A 19,308-nucleotide genomic window follows, 5' to 3' on the forward strand; every position below is an offset into this window, starting at 1 on the left:
CCCTATGTTATCATCAAAAATAGGGGGCTCATGAGAAAGTGTTACAGAAAGAGTTAGAGAAACTAAAGAAGAAGCTACATTTTTCTTAAAATATCTGAGTTTGTGTATGCATCAAGATATGATTGAGACCTGTCATTAGAATTTATCTGAATTCATCGAGTACCACATCATTAGATATTTTTTAAATGCTTTATTATGTATGTTGCATCCAGTGGTATAATTTTTTATTATGAAACTAAAGAAATCCAGGGAATTTCCCCCTAACATGCACTATCAGAATCAATACAGACAATTACAGCGTGTGTTACGATACAAGATTGTTATTTGGCATTAACTAGAATTTCTGAAATTGTTAAGGAAAGACAAGTAGCCGCCCAAAGTATCTCAGTGTTCACATATTTGATGGTCTTAATATCAATGTAAATTTTGGAGTACAGCCTACAAAAATTATTGCTTCAAATGTCATTAAGTTATTGTTAGCTGAAAAGATAAAAAGAGTCGCAAAACAATGAAACATATGCTTTTGTTATATAGCAGGCATTTACTTCCCATCCTGTTCCTCAATACATAACAAGATAAACATTTAAAGTGTATCTTGTTGGAGGTGAGAATTTGCTTGCATACTCCCTGGCCAATGCTACTAATGTCTTCCTGCATAAAAGCGTAAATGTGAGTGGGTGAGTGTGCCCTTCTGCATAGGATTTAAGCTTTAGGATAGAGAGTAACTGTGTCATAGCCCTCTGGAGGCCTCGTGCGGGCTCGTGCGTGAGTTTCGCAGTACAGCTCTCCCTCTAAGAAGAAGTAGCCCTTTTGTTTGAGGTTGAGGTTGCAGTCAGCACACACGAAGCATTCCGGGTGCCGGAACTTATCCCGTGCCTTCACAACAGCACCACTGTTGGGGGAAAAAAGAAGTAAAGTAAAAACAACAAAACAAAGTAGGACACGAAGAGAGAAAGACAAAACAGAAAAAACAGGATAGGCTACAAATGCAGCGGATGCCATGTTTGACATTCTGAAAGCAATGGCCTCTGGCTGTGAAACTCTGTTAATGTCAGGGAAATCCAAGATCACCTTCAGAAACCATATCCTGTTTTTCTCTGATGTTTAAGTGTGAATACATATCAGACTTTTAAACCAGTGATTTATAGAAAATCTCATAGATTTCTACTTCATAGACATTCCCCATGGTTTCTCTGAAGAGGGAGACCTGCTGCAGATAGGACAAACGTTTCTACTAAGGACTCAAATTTTGATGAAGGTTGTTGTCTATACAATTAGACTGGTTTCTATTTTGGTGGTCCAGGCTCTTCTATGGATTTCAGATAAAACAGATCATAGAGCAGAGAAGAAATTTCCACAGGGTGGGAGGCATTGCCTCAACTGTCAAAACAGTTTATTCCAGTTTAGGAGCAATAATTCCTTTTGGTAACATGATCAACTGTCCGATTTTACTGGGGATGTCTTTGCTCCGGAGCTTCCTGTCCTGCTGTTTCCTTTTGGTCTCACAATTTTTCTTTTCAGGCTTATCACCTTCAGCAACCCGGGATGCATCTGGCTAATTGACAGATAGTACCTCAGTGTGGAACCTAATGGTAGAGGAATAGAATAAAGGTATGGCAAAAATGGCCGTGTAGGACATCTGCTGTGAGAGCTCAAAATTATCTGGTTCACTTGAAGATTTGAACATGTAAGTGTAGCCATAGAAAGCTAAAATCCCTTGAAATGAAAGTTGACTGTATTTTTAAATTATATTTTAACATTCCTGCAACTTAAGAAAAGTGAGTAAAGATAATGTGTTTTTATTAACAACCTGAGGACTCTTGTTTTTCTTTTCCTGGATTTGTACAGAAAAGGAAGTATTCAAACACTATGGCAACAGTGGCAGAGTCCTTTGAAGGAAAAGCTAGGATCTTTTAAAGTAATTTTAATATGCTATCGGATCATTTTTTTCCCATGAAGGTATATGAGGGGGCTTCAAAAAGTTTTGTAAAGATGGAATTGAAAGATAAATGAAATTTTCCCACAAATTTCTGAAGCCCCCCTCATATCTGGAAATCAAAGTCAAGGTTGTTATTTCAAGTTATATGCCAATTTTAAGTATATTTAAGGAATGCTGGTTCCTTAGCTATATATATATATATAGATATATATAGATATATATAGATATCTATCTATCTATCTATCTATCTATCTATCTATCTATCTATCTATTTCCTGATGTTGTTAAGTGTCATTGAGTCAGTTCTGACTTATAGCAACCCCATATAGGGTTTCCAAAGAGTGGCTGGTGAGTTTGAACCACTGACCTTGTCAAACCAACCTTGTGGTCCAGTACTTTATCCCACACTTTAATGCTGTAGAAATGAAATGATCTATTTAAATCTTTCATAATGGCCTTTTTTTACATATAAGGTCTTAAAGTTTAAGAAATGAACTGCCTCCAAGATTTATTGTGAATTCCTGGGTTCAAAATGCGACTTACACAATGCCACTGCCACATTTGTCACAGAACGGCATCTTTGGTGCGCCACCAGCACTGCCATGGACTTTTGTAACTGGAGCCCTCACACTGCGAGTTCCAGCAGGACGGTCATCTGAAAGAAAAAAAAAAAAAGTGTTTCCATTTATGGCCAGGGAACAGCTGGCTATAGTTTGTGCTTCACTTCTATTTTAAGGTGTGTACTCTAACCTAAGGAATTCTTAAGTTGCACTTATACTACCATTTCAGAAGGAGCAGGATGAACTCAAGGATAGACTTTATTCTGAATAGGTCTTACAGAGAGGAATTAGTTAAAACTTGTGTTATTGTTGGAAAGAGCTGATAGAAAATGCTCAATGGAGCATTGAATGATGTGTATTTTTGTATAACATTTCAATCAAATATGAATCTTTTATGGATGGAAAAGCATTAGAAAGTGTAATATCACCAAGGACAGTGGCAATGGGCGGGAGACCTAGTATGGTTCTGCTTTTACTGACTGTGACTTTGGACAAGCTCACCACTTCTGCGCCTTTGTTTCCCCATTTATTAATTACAGAAAATAAGAGTCCCCATCTCATGGAGTTAGCTGTTGTGAGGATTCAATGAGATAACACGGACAAAGTACTTAGCATGGTATTTGGATCACATTAATGACTCATTGTGTAGTTGTTAGTTGCTACCCTTGACTATGACTCATAATGACCTTTATGTATTACAGAATGACAGGTTGTCTACTCTTGTGCCATTTTCATGATCATTGCCATAGTGTAGTTAAATTGTGATCCATAATATTTTTGCTGACTAATTTTCAGAAGCAGATCACCAGTCCTTTCTTTCTAGTCTATCTTAGTCTGAAAGTTTTGCTGAAACTGATTGGTGACCCTACTTGATGGCATAGATTCTAGCATCACAGCAACATGCAAATCACCACAAACTGACAGATGGGTGGTGGAAAGGTTCTAGTGTTACTATTATTTTTAATTTAGATGATGATAATAATGATACTGAGGAGTGTAGGTGGGGGCTGAAAATTTTTACAATATCTATTTTAAAGTACCTGTATGCTGAACAAATAATCTGAGAAGCTGGACTATATAGGAAGAATGTGACATAATTATTAGAGGAAGATTCATTAACAACCTTTGATATGCAGATGATAACCTTGCTTGCTGAAATTAAAGAGGATTAGAAATATTTACTGATGAAGACCGCAGGTTACAACCTTCAGTATAGATTACACCTTAACGTAAAGAAAACAAAAATCCTCACAATTGGACCCATAAACAAACAGCATCATGATAAACAGAGAAAAGATTGAAGTTGTCAAAGATTTTATTTTACTTGGATCCACAATCAACTCCCATGGACGCAGCAGTGAATAAAATCATAAGATGTATTGTGTTTAGCAAATTTGTGGCAAAAGATTCACTTTGAGGACTAAGGTGTGCCTGATTCAAGCCATGGTATTTCCAATTGCTTCATATGTATGTAAAAGCTGGCCGATGAATAAGGAAGACAAAGAAAGAACCAATATATGTGAACTGTGTTGGCACAGAATATTGACTCTACCATGGACATCCAGAAGAATATAGAGAATGTTCCTCAGTGAGGATGCTGAGACTTAGTCTTATATATTTTGAACATGTTATTAGGAGGGACCAGTCCATGGAGAAGGACATCATGTTTGGTAAAGTAGAGGGTCAGTGAAAAAGAGGAAGACCCCCTGAGATGGACTGACAGACACAATGACTGCAACAATGGACTGAAACACAGGAAAGATTGTGAGGACGGTGTAGGACCGGGCAGTGTTTTGTTCTGTTATACACAGTGTTGCTATAAGCTGGAACTGACACTAAACAACAACAATTTAAAATTATATGCTATTATTCATATACAGTGTTAGCCTTTCAAAAGCAAAGTTATCAGTTTGAGGACTAAGGTGCACCTGGTCTAAGTCATTGAGCTCTGGTAGCGTAGTGGTTATGAATCGGGCTGCTAACCTCAAGGTCGGCAGTTCGAAACTACCAGTGGTTCCGCAGGAGAAAGATGAGGTATTCTGCTCCCGTAAAGATTTACAGCCTTGGAAACCCTGTACAGGGTCACTATGAGTCGGAACCGACTCCACGGTACTTAACAACAACAACAACAACAACATCTTGAAGTACAGCGCTGTCTGTGATAGGATAATGGACCATCTATAAAGCCAGTGATGATGAAATTGAAGAATTCTACCAACTTATTCAGTCTGAAGTTGATCAAACATGCAATCAAGATCATTACTGGTGATTGGAAGGTGAAGGTTGGAAACAAAGAGGAAGGATCAATGGTAGGAAAATATGGCTTTGGTGACAGAAATGATACAGGAGATTGCATGATAGAATTTTGCAATGAGAAATTAAAAGAGCTGAATACAACATTTCAAAGGGCAGCTTGAGAAGATAAAGTATTAAATAAAATGTGCAAAGATCTAGAGTTAGAAAGGGAAGAACATGCTTAGCAACTGAAGAAAAGAATTCAAGTCTCAACATTCAATATTAAAGGATTCTATGGGCAAAAAAATTAAGGAGCTCTGGTAGCGTAGTGGTTAATAATCGGGCTGCTAATGTTATGGTCAGCAGTTTGAAACTACCAGCTGTCCCGCGGGAGAAAGATGAGGCTTTCTGCTCCTGTAAAGATTTACAGCCTCAGAAACCCTATGCAGGGTTGCTATGAGTTGGAACCTACTCCACGGCACATAGCAACAACAACAACAATGGGCAAAAATTGGAGCCCTGGTGTGGAGACATAGGATAAGCACTGGCCAGCAAGGTTGGTTTGAACTGCAAGGTTGGTGGTTCAAATTCACCAGCTGCTCTTTGGAAATCCTATTCAGGGTCACTATGAGTTGGAACTGACTCGACAGTACTTAACAACATGGGAAAAATATGGAATGATGCAGAAAGCATCAAAAGGAAATGGAAAGTATACACAAAGTCACTCCAGCAAAAAGAAACAACAGATGTACAACCATTTCAATATGTACCATATCATTAAGAACCAATGACACCGAAGGAAGAAGTTTAAGTTACACTGAAGCCATTGGGGGAAAAAAAAATGGCTTCAGGACTTGATAGAATACAAATTGAAATCTTTCAACAGATTGATGCAGCACTGGAGAAGCTCACTCATTTTGCCAGGAAATTTGGAAGACAGTTACCTAGCTAACTGATTGGAAGTGATCCATATTTGTGCCCATTCCAAAGAAGGGAGACACAACAGAATGTGGAAATCATTCAACAGTATAATTAATATCATATACAAGTAAAATTTTGCTGAAGAGAATTTAAAAATGGCTGCAATAGTACATCAGCAGGGAACTGCCAGAAATTCAAGAAAAGGATGTGGAACTAGGGATATCATTACTGATATCAGCTGGAGCTTGTCTGAAAGCAAAGAATACCAGAAAGATGTTTACATGGGCTTTATTGGCTATGCAAAGGCTTTTGATTGTGTGAATCATGACAAGGTATGGATAACATTGCAAACTTAATTGTGCTTATAAGAACCTGTAACAGACCAAAAGGCAGTCATGAAAGCAGAACTGAATGTTTTAAAATCAGGAAAGGTGTGTACCAGGCTTATATTCTTTCACCATACTTATTTATCTGTATGCTGAGCAAATAATCAAGAAGCTGGGTTATATGAAGAAGAATGTGGCATCAGGTTTGGAGGAAGGCTCATTAACAACATGTGATAAGCAGATGATACAACCTTGCTTACTGGACATGATGAGGACTTAAAATACTTACTGATAAAGATAAAAAATTATAGTTTAAAGTGTGGATTGCACCTTAATATAAAATAAGCAAAAACCCTCATCAATGGAGCAGTAGATAAGATCATGATAAATGGAGAAAAGACTGAAGTTTCAAGGACTTCATTTTACTTGGATCTGTGGTCAACACTCATAAAAGCAGCAGTCAGGAAATCAAGTGACCTATTGCACTAGGCAAATCTGCTGCGCAAGACTTCATTACAGTGTTTAAGAGCAAAGATACCAGTTTGAGGACTAAGGTTCGCCTGACCCAAACCATGGTATTTTCAAATGCCTCATATGCATGTGAAACTTGGACAATGAATAATGAAGACCGTAGAATTGATGCATTCAAGTTGGAGAAGTGTTTTGAAAGTACCCTGGACTGCCAGAAGAACAAACAAATCTGTGTTGGAAGTACAGTAAAAATGCTCCTTAGAAGCCAGGCTGAAGAGACTTTGTCTCTCATTCTTTGGACATTTTATCAGGAGGGACCAGTCACTGGAGAAGGATATCATGTTTGGTAGGGTGGAGGGTCAGACAAAAAGAAGATGACCCCCAGTGAGATGGATTGGCATAGTGGCAGCAGCAATGGGTTCAAGTGTAGCATTGGGAGGATGGCGCAGGATCGGGCAGTGTTTCGTTCTGTTGTACATAGTGTCGCTATGAATTGGAACCAAGTCAATGGCACCTAACAATGACAACGTGCTAGACTTTGACTACTGTGGATGGAATTCGGTGCCTTTTACTTCTGATTTCAGTTTGTGGTTACTTGGACTCCTCCTAAGAGCTCCTTTCCTACACTGTGCACTACCCAAATCCTTCTGAGCAAAGATTCATTTGATTACTGACTAAGACCAAGTTTTAGACTTTCATTACTGGTAGTATGTTTGTTATCCTCCTGTCCTCACTTAAATTTGCAAACCTTAATGGCTGCTTACCAGGGCCATCGTTAACTAACTCCTGGAGCACTCGAAAGGAGCCTGATTGGCGAGGCTGAGTAGGCTCATCCCGACTGTCGTGGAGCATCCGGTACACATCTGACTGTGGGGGCACCGAGGCTACCGGGTCACTGAAACACAAGTGTGGCGGTGAAGTATTGTCAGGAACACTGAGAGGCATAGGACATACAAGATGCCACAACACATCAGTAAGCAGTGGTCACTCTAGTTACAGTGACTTCTGAACAGTTTCCATACCTTGAAATTAATCTCCATTATGGTTAAAAATACAGCATGAGTATTCACATGGATCGGGCAGTGTTTTGTTCTGTTGTGCATAAGGTTGCTATGAGTCGGTACCGACTCAATGGCACCTAACAGCAACAACAACTTAAAAAAAGTCATTGAGTAACTTGGGAGTCGAATAATCAATTTTCCATTTGGCAAAGTATTTTGGAGGGTGTCTGGAAGGTGACTGCTATGAAATAACTAAAAAAAAAAAAAAAAAGAACTGTATTTGATAGATATTAGCTACAGATGGGAACAAAATGAACCTTTCTCAGAAAAAATGACATATACATACATTATAGAAACTGTAGGAGTGAGCCCAATTTGATTATTTTCTGTTACACACTTGTCAAAAAAATTCAAATTCATTTTTGATATTAAATGTAAAGTACATGATTTAATTTTGTTTTTAAGGTTAATTTGTTACTCTTCCATATAAGTTTAAGAAATTCCACTTGTCAATATTTGAAAGCACATAATGATTAAGATTTCACATGTAAGTCTGCTCTACTGACTCCACTATATATTTAAATAACTACATTGTAGGTCATTTATAATAATGATAACAGCTTTATTTTAATATACTTTCTAGAAATATATTCATGATGAGCAGTAAAAATATATCTTAATACTACCAATTAGACAATAAATGCTTTTATGCTACTTCATGAGGTTATCTAGAAAAGACAGTTGCTATCTGTATATATTTTATTACCTACATCATATTTGAAAATAATAATTTTATATATATCAAATATTTTGAAAATTGATCTTGAAGTTTATTATACTACTAGTTCAATGTATTTATCCTAACAGATAGACTTTCCTAAGATATATCTTTACTAATCTATTGCTATGCAATGCTTTCAGGCATTTTTATACTTTAATTACAAAACCAAAAAGTGATGTTGTAATAATAAAAGAAATCATAAAATTGTATCCTACGATAAAGCTAACTAAAAGAAGTTGATGGTATAAGGACTTTGAACAAATATTCATAATAAAGAAGAATTTAGTCAAAATCAGTGAACATTAGTTATTTACTTTGCTATTTATTGTGGAGTATTTGCTTATAAACTTTCATCCATGGCAAACCTTGTAAATGAAAAAATAATTACCTCTCTACAAGGTGCCATTAGGAGAAAGAGGTTGTCATTTCTTATAAATCTCCACTGAACTGTGCCTCTCTTCCCCATTTTTGACCCCACTAAAGAGAGAAAACAGGTATACTAGATTACAAATCACATTGAGAAACTAGTATGCTGGACTTTAGGAGTCCTGGTGTGGTGCTGCAGGATATGCATTGGAATGCTGATCACAAGGTCAGTGGTCCAAACCCAACAGCCACTCCTCAGAAACACCATACAGGCTTGCTATGAGTTGAAACCAACTCAACGACGCTTAACAACAACATATTGGACATTTGTAAAGTACTTTGTAGCTTTCAGAAGACATTTAGTTCTTACTGCTATCACATAAACCTCTACGTAGGCAATTCCTTAAGTCTCCTTTATTATCAGCATTACTTATTTGCAAGAAGTCATTAATAATTTTTTTTGGATGTTCACATAGCTTTCTTTCAATTAAGATTTAATGTTAAAAGACACCAGCAAACTTGACACTGCCCAAGTGTTTAGTTAATATGCCCATGGTTCAAAAAGACTCGTATTACCTCATTGAGGGTGTTTCCCCTAGAGCTGTTGAAACCTGACCCTGAAGTGTTTCCAGAATATTGTCATCTGAGTACAACTGCATAGGTGTATTAAACTGAGCATGTAGAATCTTCACACCGGGAAGGTCCACTTCCAAAGGAATGTTAGGGGCCAGCTTAGCAGCAACTTTCAAGTCACCTGGGCAAATAGTACCAAGAGTACTGACAGAAGACGGGGTGCTACGTCCACTGCCACCATCAATACCGGAGGGAGTACTGCATCCACTGTGTTAATGACCATGTTACACAGAGGTGACATAAGGAACCAGAAAATCCAGACACGAGAACATAGAGAACAAGTACAGAGAGGTGAAAATGAATGGAAGACAAAAAAGAAGTGAACTACATAAAATTAAAATATAACAATTACTTCTGGCAAGAATTTATTTTTTAAAAAAGGAAAGAGATTAAAAATTCATGATTGAAAAAAATTAAAATACATAGGCAACATTGCATTTCTTGGCTCTGTGCTATGAAGCATTATGTATGCTAAGAAGTGCAGAAAGATTTGCATATAATGTATGAACAGTATAGAACTTCCATGTAAAAAACAGTTTTTCAAACTTGACAAATGACGCTGGGGAATTATTTTGACTAGATATTCATGGACATTTCTGAAAGTGAATATTTCAAAATAGTATAGTTAATGAATGGTCTATCACAAATTGTTACTAAATATGAAGTATGACAATTAAGTCAAATATTGGAGCTCAACAGTTCAATAAAAGAGTCAAACTTTAAATGACTAGTAACTAGGAATTTGAAGATTATATGGTAAAGATATGGAGTCCTGGTGTGGCACTGTAGGATATCACTGTACTGCAAGGTTGTCTTGAACCGAAAAGTCAGTAGTTCAAACTCACCAGCTGTTCCTCAGAAACCCTATGCAGGGTTGTTATGAGGAGGAACCAACTCGACAGCACTTAACAACAACAACAATGGTAAAGTTAAGTGTTTTGTAAATATTTTACTGCCAGATGTCATTTTTTTCTGTTTTCATTCTTTGATTTTGTAAAGAATATACTTTCAAAAATGGATGAATTCAGATTCTAGAAACTGCCAATAAATGCTTGTCACCTTGAAAAAAATGATTACAGAACAAACAAGGTAATCTCAGACTCTTTAGGACACTAGGGCAAAGATAAATTTCTTTTAGACATATTTAATTTCACATAAAAATTTGAAAGCACACATTTATAGCCATGCAAATTTCTCATTTCCTTTAAAGAACAAATTGAAGGGGAATTATCATTAAAAAAACCAGTCATGCAAATTTCGAAACAATTAGGGAGGTTTCATAGTTTCTATGAAACTGGACAGGAGGCCAATAGACATTCCAATGATAATAACTAATTTTTCTATGTGCATTTTAAGTTTACCATGGGAGATGCATTTAATGATGAAACGATCTACTAAGATTAAAAAAAAAAAAAAAAAAAAGCAGCGCAGTCCTTCAAGATAAAGCCAAAAAGGTATTAGCATCAATGTAAGCGTTAATGTAATGCCTATCAGTTAACCTTGCTGTAAAGTCAAGACAGATCAGATCTATATAGTGTGTTTACCTGTTTACCTCAAGGGCAGTATTCTCTCAGGTCTCAAGTGTGGTCCCATGTCTGCACTCACTCTCTGGGGCTGCTAATGCTAACTATAACTCCATACTGATAGCAAAAGCTAAAAAGATTTGGGCAGTGATCCTGTTGACTTCACTACTGTTGGTAATCAGACTGATTATAATTCTTTTTAAAAGTGGTAAAGGGTTTTGTGACTAGGGATCAAAGCATGCAGATATCCAGAAATGTTTATTGATTGATAGTTGTTGTTGTTAAGCACCATCCGTTCGCACCTATAGTGACCCTACACAGGGTTGAGGAGTGGCTGATGAGCTTGAACTGCTGACCTTGGGGTTCAAACTGACCTTGCAGTCCAGCGCATTAACCCACAGCGCCACACCAGGACCCCATTATTGATAGTAGATATATGATAAATTTATAACTAACATATTTACCTTACATTATAGGTGCATTATTGTAATTTGAGCTCTTTTTAAATTGTTTTTTTCTTCTTTAAAATCATTTCAACAATCTATACAGTTTACACTAGGCACACTCCTAAATTGACATGCTCCTTCATTTCCTGACTGTTTAGAATCTGTTAAAAATGCAATCAATTTGATTGGATCATGTACAAAAAACGTCAAGTGGCCTAGTCACCATTATCACAGGCATAGCTCTGGTAGAGTAGTGGTTACTAGGCAGGTTGCTAACCTAAAGGTAGGCAGTTCGAAACCACAAGCTGTTCGTTCTGCAGGAGAAAGATGAGGCTTTCTGCTCCCATAGAGATTTACAGCTTCAGAAACCCTATACAGGGTCGCTATGAGTTGGAACCGACTACATGGCACATAACCACCACCATTACACTGGCTTCCTAAGTCCATCCCACCTGGTAAAAGAATAGAAGTTGATTTGTTTTCAGTGTTGTCTGGTTTAATCTGGTGTAAGGAAGGTTTGTTTTGATCTAAGTGTAAGGAAGCTTCTGAAACGGTAAGTTATACCTTGGGAAAATTTGGCTCAAAATAGTGGTCCCAACAATCTCTTAATAACTTCTCTAACTACAAGTGCTGGTCATAGTTTTGACTCCGGCATTGTTTCCGAGAAAGTAACCAATCAGAAATCCATTTTCCTCTTTCCTTAACATGGATTCAATCAGTTGCAGTCAGCACAAATGCGGTCAGCACAGGTTATATAAAACTGAAAATTACAGTGCTTTGAAAAGCTGTAAAGGGTTTTGTGATTAGGAATTGCCACTGGATTACTTATCTGGAGCTGTTTACTGATAGTAAAGTTATGATAAATCTAGAATTTACCTACGTACCTTACTTTATAAGGAGCTCTGGTAGTGTAGTGGTTACAAATCGGGCTGTGAACCTTAAGGTCAGCAGTTCGAAACTACCAGCTGTTCCGCAGGAGAAAGATGAGGCTTTCTGCTCCAGTAAAGATTTACAACCTCGGAAACCCTGAACAGGGTCGCTATGAGTCGGGACCGACTCCATGACACATCACCACCACCACCACCACACTTCATAGTTGTAATTTGAGGTTTTTTTTTTTTTTCCATTTAGTGGTGTTTTTGCATACATGCATGTTTGAGTATTCATTTTATTTAAGCAAAAACTGTGTCTTCTATTTCCTTAGATCTTTTATCACTCTATGTAGAGTCCAATATCTATTCAATGAGCCCTGGTGTGGCACTGTAGGATAAGCACTGGAATGATAACTGCAAGGTCAGCAGTTTAAACCCACCAACAATTCTCAAAAACCCTATACAGGGTTGCAATCAGTTGGAACTGACTTGGCAGCAATGGACAATGACAAATCTGAATATTAGGAAATAAATCCTAAGTAAACAAGAAGTACTACTTACAACTTTCTGGAACAATTTAAAAATATTTGGTATTTTTAAAAAAATAGTTTTTATGGACTCCAGTCACCGTGGATAGAGTATTGGAATTGCACTGGAGGATAGGCACTGGACTGCTAACCACAAGGTCGGTGGTTCAAATCTACCACTTGCTCTTTTTGGAACCCTATACAAGGTCTCTAAGGAGCTCTGGTAGTGTAGTGGTTACGAATCGGGCTGCGTACCTCACGGTCAGCAGTTCGAAACCACCAGCTGTTCCACTGGGGAAAGATGAGGCTTTCTGCTTCCAAAAAGATTTACAGCCTTGGAAACCCTGTACAGGGTCGCTATGAGTTGTAACTGACTCCACGGCATATAACAACAACATACAAGGTCTCTATGAGTTAAAATCGACTCCATGGCACTTAACAACAGTCACTGTGGATATTACCATGAATCATATGACCTATATTCCTGGTGACCTAACGAGCTAGCTTGAGGCAAGTGTCTTGGCAAGACCACTTGTAAGGCTGATAATGAAGTCAATTGCTTTACCCCTGATAGGCCATTAGACAGTGAACTAATTTCCCTGGAGTGTACACTGACAGTTTTAGAGGTTTCTGGAAGGACCTTGTCCAAAAATGACTCCCATAATTGCGTTTTATCATTTGGACCTATAAAATACCTTGTATATATTTTTAATTATAGCTATAACTTTACATTTTTACCTATTTGCATACAAAAATACTGGTTTTTAATATGCATCAATTATGAAGTAGTTCACGTGCCACTCCTTGGAAACCCTATACAGGGCCGCTATGAGTCGGAACCAGCTCGATGGCACTTAGTAACAAACAACAATGAATTGTTAGTAGCTTTCTGCTTCTGTTCAGATTTACAATCTCGGAAGGCTTACATAGAGTTCCTATAAGTTGGATTCAACTCGATGGCAGTGAGTTTTTGTTTTTTGTTTTTGGTTCGAATAGCAAAACCCTAGTAGAATGAACATATTACCCATTTAGCATCTCCAACTTCTGATTAAAGAGAAGAGTAAGTTGTAGTTACAGCAAAACATGCTGTTATTGTTAAGTGCCGTCAAGACAGTTCCCACTCATAGTGACCCTGTATAGGGTTTCCGAGGAACAGCTGGAAGTTTTGAACTGCTAACCTTGTGGTCCAGTGCATTATCTTGTAGTGCCACACCTTGATGAAGACTTATTTGGTGAGAACAAGAAATTCAGAAGATAGAGTAACTAGTGAGGAGACACAGGAAAAATATTCTTTAAACTTGTATACTGGTACTTGTTTTTAGTCAGCTTTAACTGCAAGGTTGGCGGTTCAAGCTTATCAGCTGCTCTTCGGAAACCCTATGCAGGGTTGCTATGGGTCGGAACTGACTCAATGACACTTAACAACAACAACAGCAACTTGTTTTTAAAGAAAACTCTCTCAGTTATATTCCTTCTTTCCCTTCTTCCAAACTCAGCAGTATTAAGAAGTTACCTTCAAATGAGAAAACTATGAGGGATTTATCATTGCCACGATGTTTAAATAAAAATGGAAACCTCAAAGAAGGGATATTCCTAACTTTCCCTGATTTTACAAAATGACATATATTCTAGGTCTTTAGAAAATATCTGAGCAACTCTAATGCCATACTTTATTCTAATCCCCTGAAGCCATGAGACTTAAGTTAGTGGGCTTGCAGTTGTGTGAACCTCACAATACAAAGACGTTCTTTTCACAGAGCTTCCTTTGGAAATTGTATATGTATTAAGTCAATAGTAAAATTGCATTTTAACTTTTAAACCAGTGTTGCTATGTTATTTGGTGTGTGGTGGGGTGGAGTGGGGTAGAGAAGCTGTTAAATGTGAAGAAATGGGGAAGACAGAAGAAAAGAGAATGGAAACAAACGAAAAAGAAAGCATTGTGTAGAGTTGCAAATATGAGGGAAGGGTAATAGCAGGTGACTCTTTTTGACACTCAGGAAATATTGGGTATGCAGAATTTTAATCCTTTATTTGATGAACATTTATTTATTGACTGTACTTCTAGGTGCGGGGATATAATGTTAAACCAGCAGACAAGGACTCTGCGGATACTGAGCTTACATTCTAGTGAGAAAACATATATTTGGTAGTCATTGCTTTCTTAGCTCCTTTCTCCTGCTCTTCTCACTCTGTAAGGGATGGGGAATGTCCAGCCCGCAAGCCTGACATGGCCTGTGAAATCGTTTGGTCTAGCCCTGCCAAGGCAATCACAGTTCCAGCCATCACGTTGTTGTTGTGTTAAGTGCCATCCAGTCGGGACCATAAGGTTTCTGAGGAGCAGCTGGTTAGCTTGAACTGCCAACTTTGTGGTTCAAACCAACTTTGCAGTCCAGTGCATTAACCCACAATGTCACATCAGGACTCCAGCTATCACATTGGTTGGTTGGTTGGTTATGTGCCATGAAATTGGTTCCAACTAACAGCGATCCTGTATACGGTTTCCAAGGCTGTAAATCATTATGGGAGCAGAAAGCCTCCTCATCTTTCTCCCTCAGAATGGTTGGTAGTTTCAAACTTCTGACCTTGAGGTTAGCAGATATCACATTTGTTGTTGTTGTTAAGTGCCATTGAGTCAGTTCCAACCAATATTGACCCTGTATAGAGCCTCCAAGGTGAGCTAGAACCACCGACCTTGCGGTTCAAGCCAACTTTGCTGTCTAGCGCATTAGCCCACAGCGCCACACCAGGACTCCATTCATCACATTAGGGGTGAGTTAATTAAATGTTTGACTAAATATAGCAGGCAAAATTTTAAATTGATAGTTTTGTATGGTTCACGAATGATGTTAAAAAATTTGGGCAGAAAAAAAGTTTCCTACGACTCGACGGCACTTAACAACAACAACAACCTCTGCTCTAGTGCTCCTTCCTGGGTTTGATATTACAGAAATTGTCTAGCTTATTTGGAGTCAATCCTCTTATGAAAACATCTGCACATGGAAATCATATATGAAGTAATGACTACCCACAGCAGAGTCATAAACTCAGGTGTCTATGGGGGCCAGGAGGGCTACACATATATGAAACTGGACCAGGAATAATAGTATAAGGAGTAATGGGCATTTTGACAAGCTGAAGAGTGCACATCCCATCTAAAGATATTAAGCCTTTAAACACCAGGAGGAGAAAATAAAACATACCTAAGAATTCAATAGGGTAAGCACTGGACTGCAAGGTTGGCTTGAGCTATAAGCTTGCTGGTTCAAACTCACTAGTTGCTCCTCGGAAGCCCTATACAGTGTCGTTATGAGTTGGAACCAACTCAATGGCACTTAACAGTAATACCATGAACCACCATGGTGTTGCAGTGAGCTGCCTACTGCAAGGTCAGCAGTTCAAAACCCACCAGTTGCTGCTGAGAAGTAAGATGAGGCTGTTTACTCGTGGCGTGGCACTGCAGGATAAGCACTGGACTGCTAACCACAGGGCGGAGGTTCAAATCCACCAGCCACTCCTCAGAAACTTTACACAGTATCTCTGTGAGTAGGAAGTGACACAAGGGCACTTACCAACTCCTGTAAAGTCTTGGAAATCCTAAGGAAGAGTACTACACTGTTCTATAGTGACACTATAAGTCAGAATTGACTTGATGATGGTAGATTTGGTTTTGGTTTATGGGCCAACAGGAGTCATGGTGGTGATGTTGTTAGGTGTTTGACTGCCAACCAAAAGGTCACTGGTTCAAACCCACTAGGGAAAGGCATGACAGTCTGTTTCCATCAAGATTTACAGCCTTGGAAACCCTATGGGACAGTTTTACTGTGTCTTGTAAGATTAACAAAAGTCAGAATTGATTTGCAGCCATCTTTGGTTTGGGTTTTAATGGATCACCAGTTTGGGACCTAGGATGTATTTCATTATTTAGTGTTCCTAACCAGTTAGGTAGGATCCCTGATGGCACAACAGTTAAGCACTTGATCGATAACAGAAATGTTGGCTGTTTGAACCCAACCAGAGAGAAGCTCCGTGGGAGAAAAGGCCCAAAGATCAGCTCCTGTATAGATGACAGCCAAGAAAACATTGTAGGGCAATTCTACTCTGTCACACCGGGTACTAGGAGTTGGAATCAACTCATCAGCATCCAACAATAACAACCAGTTAGGGTCAATCCAGTCTAACCACAGACTTCCTTCCTTTGGCCTCACTGATTTAGCTGTAGTCAGAGGGGTGGGCTTCAGGTTCCCTAAAGTCATTATTTCTTAATGTCAAGATGTTGTTGTAAAGTGCCAATGAGTTGGTTCAACAGGATTTTCTTGGAGCAGCTGAGAGGTTTGAACTGCCAACCTGACTAATCATATGTTGTTGTTGTTAAGTGCCGTCAAGTAGATTTTGACTCATAGTGACCCAGTATATGGTTTCCGAGGAGCAGCTGGTGGGTTTGAACTGTTGACCTTGTGCTTCAAACTGACCTGGTGGTCTGAGCTGATCCTACAGCTCCACACCAGGACTCTGGTCAAAATGTTGTTGTTGTTAAGAGCTGTCGAGACAGTTGCAACTCATAGCGATCCTGTAGAGGGTTTCTGAGTAGCAGCTGGTGAGGCTTGAACCACCAACCTTGCAGTCCAGCGCATTTTCCAACAGTGCCACACTAAGACTCCTCTGGTCAAAATAAAAAGCATTAATTTCCTCCCACTTAGGCAAGGTTGATAATTCAAACTTAGCAGCTGCTCCTTGGAATCCCTATACAGGGTTGGTACGAGTTGGAGCCGACTTGATGGCACTTATCAACAACAACAGCAAGCTGGAGCTCAATTTCTAGAGTAGACATTAAAAAAAGGATCATTTGGAGATGATTCAATTCATGACTGACAACAATGAAGAGTTTGCTTATTATTAATCCAATTTGTACACTGCTATCCTAGGAGCTCTGGTAGCATAGTGGTTACGAATCGGGCTGCTAACCTCAGGGTCAGCAGTTTGAAACTACCAGCTATTCTGTGGAAGAAAGATGAGGTTTTCTGCTCCCATAAAGATTTATAGCCTCAGAAACCCTGTACAGGGTCGTTATGAGTCGGAACCGACTCCACGGTACATAACAACAACAACATCCTTGGAGTGGCGCTGTGGGTTAATGTGCTGGACTGCAAGGTTGGCTTGAACCACACGGTTGGTGGTTTAAACCACAAGGTTGGTGGTTCAAACTCACCAGCTGCTCCTAGGAAATCCTATACAGGTTGCTGTGAGTCAGAACTGACTCAATGGCACTTAACAACAATAGTCCTTGGTAGAGAGTACAGACTGCAAACCACAAGGTTGGTGGTTCGAGCCCATCAGCTACTCTGTGGGAGAAAACTGAGACTCTCTGCTCCCTCAAAAGAATTAATTCTCAGAAAAGCTATACAGGGTCATTATAAGTCGAAACCAACTCCATGGCACTTCATAACAACAACATCGTTAGGGGAAGGAGCCCTGCTGGCACCATGGGTTAAGCAGTTGACTGCTAACCTCAGGGCCAACTGTTCAAACCCACTAGCTGCTTCTCAGGAGAAAGACGAGAGGCCTGACCCCTAAAATTACAGTCTGGAAAACCCTAAGGAGAGGGTCCTACTCAGTCTTATAGGCCCGCTGTGAGTTGGAACTGACTCAGTGGCAATAGATATGCAAAACTGGTGCAAAAGGAATACCTGTTCACCTGCTAACCAAAAGGTTAGAGGTTTGAGATCACCCAGAGGCACCTCAGAAGAAAGGTCTGGTAATCTCCTTCTGAAAAAAATCAGTCACTGAAAACTCTATGGAGGTCTTGTCTGACACACATTCTCACCATGAGTCAGAATCAACTCCACAGAGTCTGGTGGTGGTGGACCCAAGAGAGTAACCAAGAGATCTCACTTCTTCTCTACTCTTTTTTTTATACTGACTTTCACCCAAGGGAAAAAATCTGCTTCCTTTGAAAAATTATTTTTACATAAGAGCTAGAATCAGTGGGATTTCCCAATGGGCTCCGAAGGAGCAATGAGAGGCAGTTGCTGAGGTGGGAGGATGGGAAGAACAGATAAGCTCCCCCAGTGTCCCACGTGGGTACCACCTGTTTCCCTGCTCCTGGCCAGGGGCTGGTTTCCTCTTACCTTTGCTTTGGCCGGGCTTTCCTGACCTGGTACAGAGCACGTCTGCCTGAAAAGGTCACGATGTTCTGGATGGGATCCCCAGAGCATCAGGGGTATTAGTTAAAAATACACATGGTGACTGCACAGAATCCCACAGCTTTATTATCTTGTCAATATTTACTCTTGGAAACTGAGGTTATTTGACAACTGTTTTCTTTGCAAAGCAAGTTTGTTTCTTTTGCTTTTGAAATAAGTTTCAAAATGAGCAAAGTCACTCCAAATGCCTCAAAGTTACTTTGCATGGTGATTAGTAAGGATTTAATGAAAGACGCATGCACGCCACACGTCACAATCTCAGAGTTTATGACCTGCTTCGGCTTGGGATTATGAAAGGTTTGGGCCGAATATTGTGCTTGTGTTCAAAGTAGTTCACATCCTGTAAAAATAAAGAGTTATATGCTTTCTGAGAGAAAATTAAATGACTGGTGATTTTACAGAGAGAATTATTTACCACCAAATATTGATATGACTAAGAAGGGTGAATGAAACCAGAGCAATTTCTTCTTTTTATCCACCTAGTCACTAGATGTTCAGGAACTGGCT

At 39.0% G+C, this 19,308-nt stretch overlaps 1 protein-coding gene across 4 annotated transcripts in view; it reads right to left on the bottom strand.

Annotated features, from left to right (window-relative positions):
* Nucleotides 1–702: 702 nt before the first annotated feature.
* PDLIM3 (PDZ and LIM domain 3) overlaps nt 703–19,308 on the bottom strand; it is a 43,258-nt gene continuing 24,652 nt past the window's right edge. For 2 of the 4 annotated variants that reach the window (XM_006834444.1, XM_006834443.1), the window contains 4 exons: nt 19,074–19,141; nt 7,217–7,347; nt 2,483–2,594; nt 703–892 (listed from right to left, as the gene is read on the bottom strand). In XM_006834444.1, coding sequence (XP_006834507.1) covers nt 703–892; nt 2,483–2,594; nt 7,217–7,347; nt 19,074–19,141 — 501 coding nt within the window. Of the gene's footprint in view, nt 893–2,482; nt 2,595–7,216; nt 7,348–9,176; nt 9,441–19,073; nt 19,142–19,308 lie in introns of all 4 variants that reach the window. The other 2 variants (XM_006834441.1, XM_006834442.1) reach the window with 2 other exon arrangements.

The sequence above is a fragment of the Chrysochloris asiatica genome, unplaced genomic scaffold, assembly GCF_000296735.1.
Source record: "Chrysochloris asiatica unplaced genomic scaffold, ChrAsi1.0 scaffold00011, whole genome shotgun sequence".
In the NCBI taxonomy this organism is placed as follows: Eukaryota; Metazoa; Chordata; class Mammalia; order Afrosoricida; family Chrysochloridae; genus Chrysochloris; species Chrysochloris asiatica.